A 12,783-nucleotide genomic window follows, 5' to 3' on the forward strand; every position below is an offset into this window, starting at 1 on the left:
GAGACAGGGTAGAGAGTAGAGGTACGGGAACGGCCTTCAGGCCCTATTGAAGTGCTTTGATTGACTCCTACACCTGGAGCGGCCAGGGGTGGGAGATGGGGGTCACTGGAGGGGTTTAAAGAATGCACTTGGTCAGATCTGTATCCCAAGAGACTGTGTAGCAATATGGAAGGCAGCCTGAAGGAGTGATACTCCAGGCCAGAAAGCCAAGATCTGGGACAGATGACTGATGGTGGGGCTGGAGCAGGAGGGATGGATTTTTCAGAAGACACAGGTGATCTGAATGCAGGACAAGGAGATGACAGAGTCAGGAGTCTCTCCCAGCTGTTTGCTAGGGTGACTGGCAGGGTGGCTTGCCTTTTACTGAGCAAGGAGGGGATTGGCAGAAGATAGGGAATTCACTTGGGGCACGTTGTCTTGGAGATTCTCATGAGACATCCAAGTGGAGGTGGAGATGTCGGGCTGCGATTTGCCAGCATGGAGACATAATTGAAGCCATGGGAATGACCCAGCCCGAGGGCAGTGTGAGTTCCTCTCAGAGGGCTGAGGGTAGAACCAGGTGAGCTATTCCCGGGCAGCCCCAGGACTTCATGGCTTGTCCCCTGCTGCCTCATTACCTCTTGGCCTGCATGCTCCCAGCTGCACCTGCACAGTACCATACTCAGGAACTCAGCAGCCAGAGAGTGGCTTTGACAGCCAGCTAGCTCCAGGTCCTGGGTGGTCAAACAGCCCTGGCGCTCTGGAAAGCAGCAGTGATTCTCCATCTTTTTCCAGCCCAAAGGACAAACCAAGCCCCCCTCCCTGCAGCCTGAAGTAGTAAAGCAGAGGGAAACCACCACTGCCTTCAGAAAAGGGCCGTCACTTTCTGTCTTCCAGCCAGCATTGCATGGCCAGAAGTGTGCAGTGGTCAGCAGTGGTCTCTTTGGCCTCTCCAAGCCTCCTAAGGCAGTAGTTCCCAGTGAGGGCCCACTGAGCACGCTGTGCAGCTCCCAGACCTGGTGTGCTTTTCATCAGTCTTTGTGCCTGGATAGCCTTTCTCCTTCACCTCTCCCCACTGCCCCTTTCCTCCTGACAGACTTCTTCCAAGCCCAGTTCAGGTGTTTCCTCCTTTGCATTCTTCCTCAGGTAACATCTTCCACTGTGCTGTGGCTCTACCTCACCCGTCTCTCTGGTCTGCCATTTATCATTCTCTGTTTGTTGAAAAACTTCCTGCACAGCTGCTCTCTGCCTAGCCCAGTCTAGAGGCCAGGATCCAACATGAAAGTGGGCAGTTCCCATGTCCTATAACTAGTGATCGTGGTTGTTATCTGCTTATACATCAGCCTCCTCCCCAGTGCCCCTCCTCTACCTCCCAGACTTAACTGCAATCTGGCTGTCCACCAAAAACAGCTTCCACCAAGAACTGTCCATCCACTACCCACCTGAGGAGATGGATAGAGCTGGGTGTCTTTCTGCTCCTAATACCATTTCTAGACCATGACTCTCCTTGGTGAGAGAGTCCTTCTTCTTTGAAACTGACCCCTGGCTTTATCTACAACCTCCCACCACCACTCCTCTTCAACCACTGAAGACTATCACCTGTCCTTATTCCCTTCCAGGCCGGTCGAGAGTCCTGGGCCGCCATCTGATCACTCTCCTACCAGTCCTCTCAGTTCCTTGCCCCATTTCCCTTCCCATAGACCCACTCAGAGAAAACAGAGTCCTAGGTTCAACCCCATCCTGCCTCTCCCATTCTACACTGTGAGGAAGGCCCTGGATCAAATCCATCTGTGGCACCCAGGCTGAGAGGTCTCCCACATGCCAGAGCCTCCACTTTGCAGTGCTCCAGTCTTCTGATGCCTCATCACTTCCACTCACTACAGCGCCTTTGTCAGACCTCTGTTCTCTCCAACTGCCAGGCTCTTCCCACCCCCACCTGATTTTTTGGCAGATAACCTCAACTTCCTTTTCTAACAAGGATTAAAAGCTAAGTGGGGGGAGTTCCCATCGTGGCGCAGTGGTTAACGAATCCGACTAGGAACCATGAGGTTGCGGGTTCGGTCCCTGCCCTTGCTCAGTGGGTTAACGATCTGGCGTTGCCGTGAGCTGTGGTGTAGGTTGCAGACGCGGCTCGGATCCCACGTTGCTGTGGCTCTGGCGTAGGCCGGTGGCTACAGCTCCGATTCAACCCCTAGCCTGGGAACCTCCATATGCCGCGGGAGCGGCCCAAGAAATAGCAACAACAACAACAATACAAAAGACAAAAAAAAAAAAAAAAAAAAAAAAGCTAAGTGGACAGGCACTCAGTGTCTTACCACCTCACCTGAGACTTCCTTCTTGTCATGAGGGAAGAGCTGACTCTTTTCCTATCTAAGGCCTGTGCAGTCCTTCCTGCCTCCTTAGTCTAACACCAACTTCCTACTGTGTGGCTCCAGCCTCTCTGGGCTGTTTCCCATCAGCAGTGCTCTCTTTTTTGAAAGCAGACAGTCCTTTGAGCTTATAACCTATTTGATCACCCCAATTGCTTTCCTCTCATCACAGAAAAATGTCATCTGCATTTACTCCTATCAGCTCGGGGCAAATTGTCTTCCACTCGCATCCCTCCACAGAACAGCCATCAATGACTTCTTTGTTGCCAAATCATTCTCTCCTGTTCCATCTTTGCCATTTTGCAACATCTCACATTTAGTGTTTGTTCTCCTTTTCAAACATTGTTCTGGGAGTTATTGTGGCTCAGTGGGTTAAGAACTCTACTGGTATCCATGAGGATGTGGGTTCCATTCCTGGCCTCGCTCAGTGAATTAAGGATCCATGGGCTGCTGCGTAGGTTGCAGACACAGCTTGGATCCCGCATTGCTGTGACTGTGATGTAGCCCGGCAGCCACAGGTCTGATTCATCCCCTAGTCTGGGAGCTTTCATATGCTGCATGTGCAGCTCAAAAAAGTTTAAACAAACAAACCCAAAAACCTTGTTCTCATTGGCTCTTCCAACCTTGGCCAGGGTGGGTATGGAAAGGGCAGTGAAAAGGTCATATTCTTCACATTTCTCACTTCCTCTCTGCCCTCAGTCCTGTCTCCTGTGCAAGCTCCTCTTCCTTTGCTTGGCCCTCCCCTTGAGGACAGCTCCTCAGGAAAGAGCCATCTAGATAGCATTGCCTCCCAGGTTGTTATGTCCATCTGTCTTCTCCCTGTGCTCCACAGCAACGTGTGGACTCAGCATCACAGACTCAGCATATCCCAGACCGAGCTTGTTATCTTTCTCCAAAGAGCCTGCTCTTCCTTCTCCATTGTCTGTCTAGTTAATGGCACCGCCATCAACCCAGTTGCTGAACCAGAACCCTGGGTGCCATCCTCCGGGGAGTGCATCATGGTAATTGAGAGCAGCGGGCCTTGGAATTGGACCCCAGTTTGAAACCTGGCTCTCCCACACTTGCTGTATGACCTTGGGCAAATCACTTAACCTCCAAGCTTCAGTTTCTTCCTCCATAAAATGAGAATAACAGTAGAACCTGACTCAAGGCTGTTGGGAGAATGAAAAGGAGTGATGCACAGAAAGGTTGGGCAGAGTGAACACTTGGTCGGTGTAGCTGCTGCAGCAGCAGCAGTGGTTGTCGATGTTGTTTTCATGACTCATCTCATTCTCTCCCCACCCGTCACCAAAACTCCTGGCCATGCTATGCCCCAAGTAGCTCACACCATCCATTTCTCTCCACCCTCCCGTCACTGCTTTAAAAAGCCTTCAGTGGCTGAACATTACCGTTAGGATCAAATCCAGGCTCAAGCATGGCCTGTGGGGCTCTTCAAGACTGCTTAGCTTGCCAGCTTCATCTCTCAGCCTGCCGCCATGGGCTTCCTGCCCACCCATCGACCCCCTCAAAAGAAATCAGTGCTCTAGCTGTCCCTCTGAATGTTTGCATTCCCTAAAGAGTTTGCGTATTCCCATTTCCCAGCCTTTCTACTTGCACTTCCTTTTATCTAGAGTGTGTTCGTCTCACCCTTTCCAGGAAAATCCTGCTCACCCATCAGTGCTCAGTGAAATATTACCCTCTCTGGGAGGCACCCGCCTCATGGCCCAGTCTGGGTTCCCAGAACACTCTCTGCTTTTTTCCCCGTAGCTCTTGTCGCTGTCACTCAGAATTAAACAGCCTGATTGCATATCTCTCTCCCCCCAGCAGACTCAATTCGGCAAGCAGAGACTGTCTCATGCGTGGCTGGATTCCCAGAGCCCAGCCCAGTGCCTCACAGAGTTACAGGTCAAGAAATGATTGTCAGATGATATTGAGAGGAGTTCTCCTGTGGTTCAACGGGTTAAGGATATAGTGTTTACACGGCAGCAGCTCGGGTCCCTGCTGTGGCACAAGGTCTGTCCCTGACCCAGGAAATTCCACATGCCACAGGCACGGCCAAAAAAAAAAAAAAAGAAAAGAAAAACACAGGAACTTCTAGAGATCACCTCTGGGTGTGCTGTCCTGACTGCCACTTACTAGCATGTAATTGTGGGCCAGTTCCTTATTCTTTCCAAAGTCAAGTTTTCTCATCTGTAAATTGAGGATAATGACATAGCAAGGGCAGTTGTGAGAATTAAGTGAGACAACATGTGGGAAGTACCAGGCTCATGGTATGTAGCAGAAAATGTGTGTTTCTGTGCTTTCTCCTTCTCTCGCTACCAAATTATACGTAATTCCATCTGCACCAGTAGTTTTCAGACTTCTGCTTGGTAGCAAAACTCTTTCCTGCAATTGAAATCTTCCTTGGAACCTAAATTCCAAACAAGTAAAAGCAAAGCTGTTCTGGTGCAGAGGAGGGTCGACGTGAAGAGCCTTCCAGTTCTTTGTCCATCCCCATGGCCTCAGAGTTCTCAGCACAGAGCTGCTCCAGACTGAGTTTCTTCCTCACCTCAGCACCACAGTGTGAGGCACAGCGTTATTAGTGCTCAGGGAAAGGGACACACACCACTTAGGTGTCCTCATAGTGACCCCACGATCTATATAGGTTGGTAGTTTTTCTCCCAGATTTACAAATGGAGATAGTAAAGGTTCAGAGAGAATAAGTGATTTGTCCAAGGTCCCACAGTTGTGGTCCTAGTCAGCTGCAAAGCCAGTATTCAAAGAAGATGAGAGAATAAGTAAGTGCACACCCACTGAGACATGGGGTCAGCCTCTTTAAGTTGACCTTGAGATGGTGGCAAGCCCTCTTTTCTCATTTTCTCCCACTCCATTCCAAAATCAGTTGGAATTAAGTAAAATGGTGAAGTCATCCAGCCCTTGGCCTACTTCTCACTGACTTTTGACATCTATCTCCTGTTTCCCTCTAAAGGCCTCCTGGGCCTGCTGGTGCCTTGAGGTTAGGCAGAGGGCTGGGCTGACTCAGAGCCCACAGACTTGTTTTCATTCTCCACATCCGACTCTCTCAGTGCTGAGTGGCAGGGTCCAGCCTCCCTCGCCCTCCTGGTTCTCACCTGGGCAAAGGAGCTACTTTTATGTCTTGCTGTTGGGGTGGGGCATATCGCTGTCCTTTGTATACCATTAGGCACACTTTAGGCATGTCCTTGACTACTTGAGGCCACCTTGGCAGCCAGTGGTCTTCCTGTGGGAACTTGGACCTCTCCACTAGCACCCAGAGGCAGCATCAGGAGGGCACATACATTCCCAGCCACCCAGAGCAGTCTCATCTATCATGGCAGTCTCACAGCCTTATATCTTCCTTCTTGAAAGACCTCCATGTTGTCATGGCATTTTTCCCCTGCTAGCTGCAGAATTGGAGAGAATGCCTCCATAGCAGCCATCTTCCTTACATGCATCTCCACTTTTGTTTTCACTCCAGAATTACTGTTCCCATTTTGCAGATGAGTCCACTGAGACTCAGCAAGTGAATGAATTGCTTAAGCTTATGCCTGGAAGGCAAGGTCCAATTAGGTGCATTCCTATCACTTTGAGTCCTAGCCTCTTAGGCCCTAGGACTGATACTGGGGCCCTGGATGAATAAAATGTAAAAAGCTTATCCTCTGTGGGTTGTGGGTGTAACTGCCTCCATCCTTGGGACATGTATCTATCTAGTTACATTTGATTCTCACTACTGCAGGGTGGGTGAGTAGGCCCGGATTGCCAGGCCCTGCCTTTAGCCAGTTAGTGGCAAAACTGGGCCTGAGATAGATGTCAGGTGTCACATTGTGCCCGGCAGCTGCCAAGCCCATGCTGAAACTGCCTCTTGCATTGGCAGGAAAAGGAGAAGGCCCAGTTGGCAGCAGAAGCTCTAAAGCAGGCAAATCGTGGTATTTCTGGAAGCCGGGAGCTGAGGCCTGCCAGGGAGAGGCTGTTGGAGTGGCCTGACCGGGAGCTGGATCGGGTCAACAGCTTTCTGAGCAGCCGTCTACAGGAGATTAAGAACACTGTCAAGGACTCCATCCGTGCCAGCTTCAGTGTGTGTGAGCTCAGCATGGACAGCAATGGCTTCTCTAAGGAGGGGGCTGCTGAGCCAGAGCCCCAGAGTCTAACCCCCTCAAACCTCAATGGCTCCTCAGAGCAACGGCCTGACATCAACCTTGATCTGTCCCCTTTGACTTTGGGCTCCCCTCAGAACCATATATTACAAGCTCCAGGCGAGCCAGCCCCACCATGGGCAGAAATGAGAAGTCCCCACCCACCATGGACAGAGGTGAGGGGCCCCCCTCCCGGTATCATCCCCGAGAATGGGCTAGTGAGGAGACTCAACACCGTGCCCAACCTGTCCCGGGTGATCTGGGTCAAGACACCCAAGCCAGGCAACCCTAGCTCTGAGGAGCCAAGCCCACAGGAGGTCCCCGGCTGCAAGCAGGAGTTGCCTGAGCCTTTGGCCTCAGGTGGGAAGCCGCGGAAGGGCAAGAGACAGGGCAGTCAGGCCAAGAAGAGCGAGGTGAGCCCACCCCCCAGTCCCCAGCCTGCCTTGAGGCTCCCAGTGCCAAGGGCCAGACCCCCAGCCCCAAGCAGCCAGGCAAGGCCCTGGAGCCTCCCAGAGTGGACAGCTGTGCCGAGGCTGGAGAGGGGAGCCGGGGGGCCCAACCAGGACCAGGCTGGGCTGGCAGCCCCAAAGCTGACAAGGAGAAGGGCAGCTCCTGGCGAAACTGGCCAGGTGAGACAAAGGTACGGCCTCTGGAGCAGGAGTCTGTGCAGCCCCCAGGCCCAGCAAGGCCACAGAGCTTGCCACAGGGCAAGGGCCGCAGCCGCCGGAGCCGCAACAAGCAGGAGAAGTCAGCCTCCTCCTTGGGTGAGTGCACCAGCAACTGAGTGGCTGACCCCCCCACACCCAGCCAGGCCACGGGGTGGAGGGCAGTCCTCACGTATGAGCAGCGTTGCCCTAAGAACATGACCCAGAGGCTTGGCCGTGAGCGCTGAGCCCCCCTGGCTATGTCTCCCTAGACGATGTGTTCCTGCCTAAGGACATGGACGGGGCGGAGATGGATGAGACTGACCGGGAGGTGGAGTACTTCAAGAGGTGGGTGTGAGGCCACCTGCTGTCCTGCTTGCAGTGGACTCCAGGGCCTCCCATGTGCAGGACTCTCAAAAAGGCCTCACCTCAGCCCTGAGCCCTTGGAGGGAGGCCTTCTCCAGCCCTCAGGCTCTCTCCCACCAGCCTATCTGTTAGAACGCTAGTGGCCAGGATGATTTGGCAGAATGGGTCATCTGGGAAGGTGCAAGGGACAGGGAGCAGGAAGCATGTCAGGCCCTGTGAACAAGGGCTTGCTCCAGTTTTATTCACCTGCGCTTCCTCTGCTCTGCCTGGGCTAATTTCTGGGGGCAGAGGCAAATCAAACATAGTCTGTCTAGATGTGGGGAGAGAGCCATAAATATGCAATACAGTGATATGTGCTGTTAGAGAACTGAGAGCATGGGGCTGGGGCTGGGGCATGGCCAAGCTGGGGTGAGGGCTGTCCTGGGAGAGGTGGTAACCAGGCTGAAACCTGAAGAGTAGGAATGAGTGGGCTAGGTAAAAGGGAAAGCGTTTGGGGGCAAAAGAAACATCATCCTCGGAGAAGCAGAAGGCATCCATCCCAGTGCAGCTAGAGTAAAGGACAGGGGGAGCGAGGAGGTTGCATCACAAGGTAGTGTCACTCTCTTCACACATCGTCCCCTGAGCTTGTGGGTGCCTCATCCAAGGAGCCCCATACTGCTGGACCCCAACATCTGGGAGCCAGAGGCCTTGTACAGGACTGGTCTGGTTTTTTCAGGGGCCAGGACACAGGTCTAGAAGAGCGTCCAGGAGTTCCCATCATGGCGCAGTGGTTAATAAATCTGACTAGGAACCATAAGGTTGCGGGTTCGATCCCTGGCCTTGCTCAGTGGGTTTAAGGATCCGGCGTTGCTGTGAGCTGTGGTGTAGGTTGCAGACGCAGCTCGGATCCCACTTTGCTGTGGCTCTGGCTTAGGCCGGCAGCTACAGCTCCAATTCGACCCCTAGCCTGGGAACCTTCATATGCTGTGGGAGCAGCCCTAGAAAAGGCAAAAAGACAAAAAAAAAAAAAAAAAAAGAGGGTCCAATGGGGGAGAGAAGGAAACTTCTGACTATGCTTCTCTGGCATCTTGAAAACCCAATAGGTTCTGTTTGGATTCTGCAAAGCAAACACGTCAGAAAGTTGCCGTGAACTGGACCAACTTCAGCCTCAAGAAAACCACTCCCAGCACAGCTCAGTGAGGTATATAGACCTCCCCCTTGAGTGTTGCATGCACCCCATCTTCCCATGCTCTGCCACCTTCTGTGCCCCAGCCAGGCCATTTCATGCTCTGGGGCACAGGGAGTTGGTCTAGGTGCTTGGCAGGCCTTGTCTCTTCTCCTGAGAGCCCTCCTGCCCATGTTCCTGAAGGGCTCTCCAGCACTGCTATCCCCTGGGGATGCCTCCCAAAGTGCCCAGGAAGCCATGGGCCTCAGAGGGCTGCCCCCACCCCTGACATTTTCCATCTCAGAGTTAAATCTCACTTGCGTGGCCTGGCTTCTCCATGCAGGCTACCAGAGGGCTTCCTAGCTGAAGCCATTTGGAAAGGGGCCAGCCCCAAGGGAGCAGTGAGAGGACAGCCAAGCTGGAACAAGGCCTTGGAGGTCATTTAAGCACAGGGGAATTGATGGGTCCTCTTCTCCAAGCACCACAGGTTCCATGAGGAAATTGGTAGCAGAGCAGCCTCCTAGAAGAAGAGCCTGGCCCCAGTGGGCTCTGGACTTCCCTCCCAGCCACCTGCACAGGTCCTTTTGTCTGAAATACTGACATAAAGGATGATGTTCCAAGCTGAAAACAGAAGACGGGGATGGCAGTGGGCTGAGAACCCCGGGCAGAAGAGAAGGCTGGCTGGCGGGCCTGAAGTGCTGGGCTTGGGGCTTAATAATAGCTGTGCAGTGCCACAGCTCACCCTAAGCTGCTTCTCTGGGATCAGGCCTTTTCTGGCTGGCAGCCACACAGTGGCCCTTAAGCAATAGGAAGCTGGGCGAGGTGGGCCGAACTTGGGTACCCCCTCTCAATAGGATGTTCTCACCTGTCCTCCTCTTCTTTCCAGTGCCAGGGCAGCAGACTTCCTGGACCCTTGGCTGAGTACCCTAGTCCCTTTTTGGGTCAGGATCCCACCACCCTTGACGCTAGCCCCAGCTTCCCAGGGGCAGCCTTCAGGGCTGGGCTCCCTCTGGCACCTTTGTAATACCCTAGAGTCAGGGCTGTCCTCAGACTCACCTCAGCCCCTCTGCTCTGTGGGCCTGGGCATCCCCATCCTTTGCCAGACTGAGTTGTCCATGCCCCCAGGAGCTCCTGCCAGGGACAGGGTGCCCTGTTGCCTTTCTTCTCCACTTCCACAGGAACAGGAGCTACACCTGGAGTTATACCCTTATCTGTTGCCTCTTCTGAGAGAAAAAGGGTCACACCTCCTCCCACAGCCCAATGCACCAATCACCTAGGAAACCTTTTCCAGCCTCCTTCATCCACTCTCTCTTGGCTGATCTCTTTGTCAAGACAGGGCATGCTCCCCACCAGTAAATTTTCTCCTTTGACCTTCCCCACCCTCCTCAGAGTATGATTGGGAGCCCTGAGCGTGTGAGAAAGCAGCGCTGGCACTGACTCGGGACCTAGCCCAGGCTGTACCTGGAGCCCGAGGCAGGAGTCTGAGTGCTTAGTCTCATTCCACCCTGGCCTGCAGGAGAGGGCTGTGGCTCCTCAATGATTGTCCACCTTCGTTGAGATTTAGGATGAGGTTGAGGTTCACTGGGGCTGTCTTAACCTTTACCCTCTGTTGGAGGTGATCAAGAAAGTCTGTGTGGTGTTTTCCGCTCAGGGGATAATAATAGCAGGCAGCTGTTCTTGCCTCCATCTTATAAATTGGATCTGTGGAGATCCAGAGTCAGTGTGGGGGTGCTATAGTGGGGGCTACTGCTCACCATATGGCCATGCTCTTGTTTTTTCAGCCCCTTCCAGATTGAGCTTCTTCAGGGTGTCCTGAGACCCCAGTTGCCGGCTGAAGGTCTACAGTTTTTTCCTCAACATCCCCATCCACCTGCCCAAGACCCTCCCCACCATCCCGGACCAACCAAAAGCTGAATAGATGCCGTGCATGCTGGGGCCCCTCGGGACCTCTGCAGAGCCGCTTCCTGGTGCTACGCAGCCTCCACTCAGAGCCCGGGGACTGGGCTGGCCTGTGGGCTTGGGGGCTGATGGTACTGTTGGCCCAACACTGCTCTCTTTGTGTTTAGTTTTTTTGGGGTTTTTTTGTTTGTTTGTTTTTTCCAATTCTTTACTTTTGATACTGTGAAGATCTTTCCTGCCGAAAGATAAAGCAACATTTGGACACAGAGTCAGTGTGTTGGTTTGCTTGTCTGGGTGGAGGATGAGGGTGAGGGATGGATTCAGAAGCATTGGAATCTGTCTTAGTCATTTACCTTCAAGAGCCTGTGTCAACAGGTTGGCATTGTTTTGGCTTAATTCTTGCACCAGTGTTAAATAGGACAGCTTATCACGTTTTACAGATAAGGAAACTAAAACTAAAACAGGAAAGTGACTCTACAGAGCTCGTCTGGCCAACTAGAACTAGAGTATAGGCCTGTATGACAGCAGCATCTGTGCCCTTTTCTTCTGTTGGGAGGACTCAGGTATGGAAACCCTGAGCATCCCCTCCCCCACACTGTCTCAGTTTCCCTCCCTACAAGATGGGACTTGGTCTCTAAGCAGCTGATGTGAGGAGTCATCAGGAGAAGACTTGAGGCCTTTGTGGGCTCCACATGCACCTATAGCCTGGACAGTTGGTGTCTTCAGGGGAAGTTGGTGGTAAATGTATTTTCTTATAAATTGGATCTGACTTTCCAATGGGAATGGACCATGTAGCCTAAGTACTTGGTACTTGAGGGTTAGGAGAATAATTATGTCTCCTGTAGTGCAAACTACCTCATCTCTCCCTCCCCACCATGGATCTGCTTTGTGAATTCAGGTTTTAATATGACAGACTTGCTAGAAATGCCTCACACACATTCAAATGCCTTTGAATCCCAAATCCTTGCCTCCAGTGTCATTTTTATCTACTAAAACCAACTCATAATTTGAGCTTCTGTGGGGAGCAACAGTGGCAGTGGCCACAGAGTCACTAAGAACCCTTTGTGAAGTGTTGGGACCAGATCAGAAACCACTCCCTCCTACCCCCTAGGTTGAGGTCCCCCCCCCTCCCACCAACTGCCCCCACCCAAGACTGGCAGTACCAGCTTCCTCTTCTAAAGAGGTGAAACAGCATTGACCAGAGGCTCACAATTCCTGGTTCCCTGGCCTTTCCTAATCCCCAAGGAAGTGTGGACACTTCCCTCTGAAACCTTTCTCTGTATACTTACTACCTGTGTTCCTCTCTCCCTTCAACTCTTGCACCAGGCTCCTGTCCTGCAGTTGAATTGTCACAGCTGTCTAAAATTCTGCTTCATCAGAGTTCCCATTGTGGCTCAGAGGTAACAAACCCAGTTAGCATCTATGAGGACTTGGGTTCAATCCCTGGCCCTGCTCAATGGGCTAAGGATCTGGCATTGCCCTGAGCTGCAGTGCAGGTTTCAGAAGTGGGCTAGATCCCATGTGGCTGTGGCTGTGGTGTAGGCTGGCAGCTACAGCTCTGATTCGACCCCTAGCCTGGGAACTTACATATGCTACAGGTGCAGCCCTAAATAAATAAAATTCTGCTTCATAATTACAGTGCAGGTCTACTCAAGCAGCCAGCCACTTTACCTACAGAGAAAGACTTCCGTCAGTGTCATTCATGGCCCTCCAAGCCTGGCCTCTGCCTCTGGCACACTCCAGCCACACCTAATGACCTCTGTCCCCAGCTATGCCTAGCACCTTCAGGTCTCCTGGTTTTAGCTCACTTATTTCCCCCCTTCTCAGATAATTCAGAATTCTTTGTGAATTCTACCATATTCTTCACATCACAACTAAAAAGCCACTTTGACTATGAAAATCAGTTTGCACTGCCTTTGTGCTAATTCCAAAAGTGGTAACTTTTGTGTCTTATGAGATTTCCTGACCTCAAGACCAGTTTTCTGTTTCCATCTCCCCTAATCTGTAAACTCACAAGCCATGTTTGTGTCTTGCTCATCTTTTATCTCCTTCGACACTGGGCACAATGCCCAGCACATACTCATATTTAGTATATGAAGGGGGAGTTCCTTTTGTGGCTCAACAGGTTAAGAACCCAGCATAAGGTCCGTCAGGATACTGGGTTGATCCCTGGCCTTGCTCACTGGGTTAAGGATCACTCATTGTTGCAAGCTGTGGCATAGGCCGGCAGCTGCTCCAGTTTAACACCTAGCCCGGGAACTTCCATATGCCAC

At 52.2% G+C, this 12,783-nt stretch overlaps 1 protein-coding gene across 1 annotated transcript in view; it reads left to right on the plus strand.

The window, feature by feature from the left end:
• The window catches only part of FAM193B (family with sequence similarity 193 member B), a 33,704-nt gene extending 22,926 nt beyond the window's left edge, over positions 1 to 10,778 (plus strand). Inside the window, 5 exon segments of the mRNA NM_001243850.1 lie at positions 6,199 to 6,883; positions 6,886 to 7,221; positions 7,374 to 7,449; positions 8,550 to 8,647; positions 10,393 to 10,778. Of these exon segments, the coding sequence (NP_001230779.1) occupies positions 6,199 to 6,883; positions 6,886 to 7,221; positions 7,374 to 7,449; positions 8,550 to 8,646 (1,194 nt within the window). The 3' untranslated portion in view covers position 8,647; positions 10,393 to 10,778.

The sequence above is a fragment of the Sus scrofa genome, chromosome 2 (assembly GCF_000003025.6).
Source record: "Sus scrofa isolate TJ Tabasco breed Duroc chromosome 2, Sscrofa11.1, whole genome shotgun sequence".
NCBI classification, from domain to species: Eukaryota; Metazoa; Chordata; class Mammalia; order Artiodactyla; family Suidae; genus Sus; species Sus scrofa.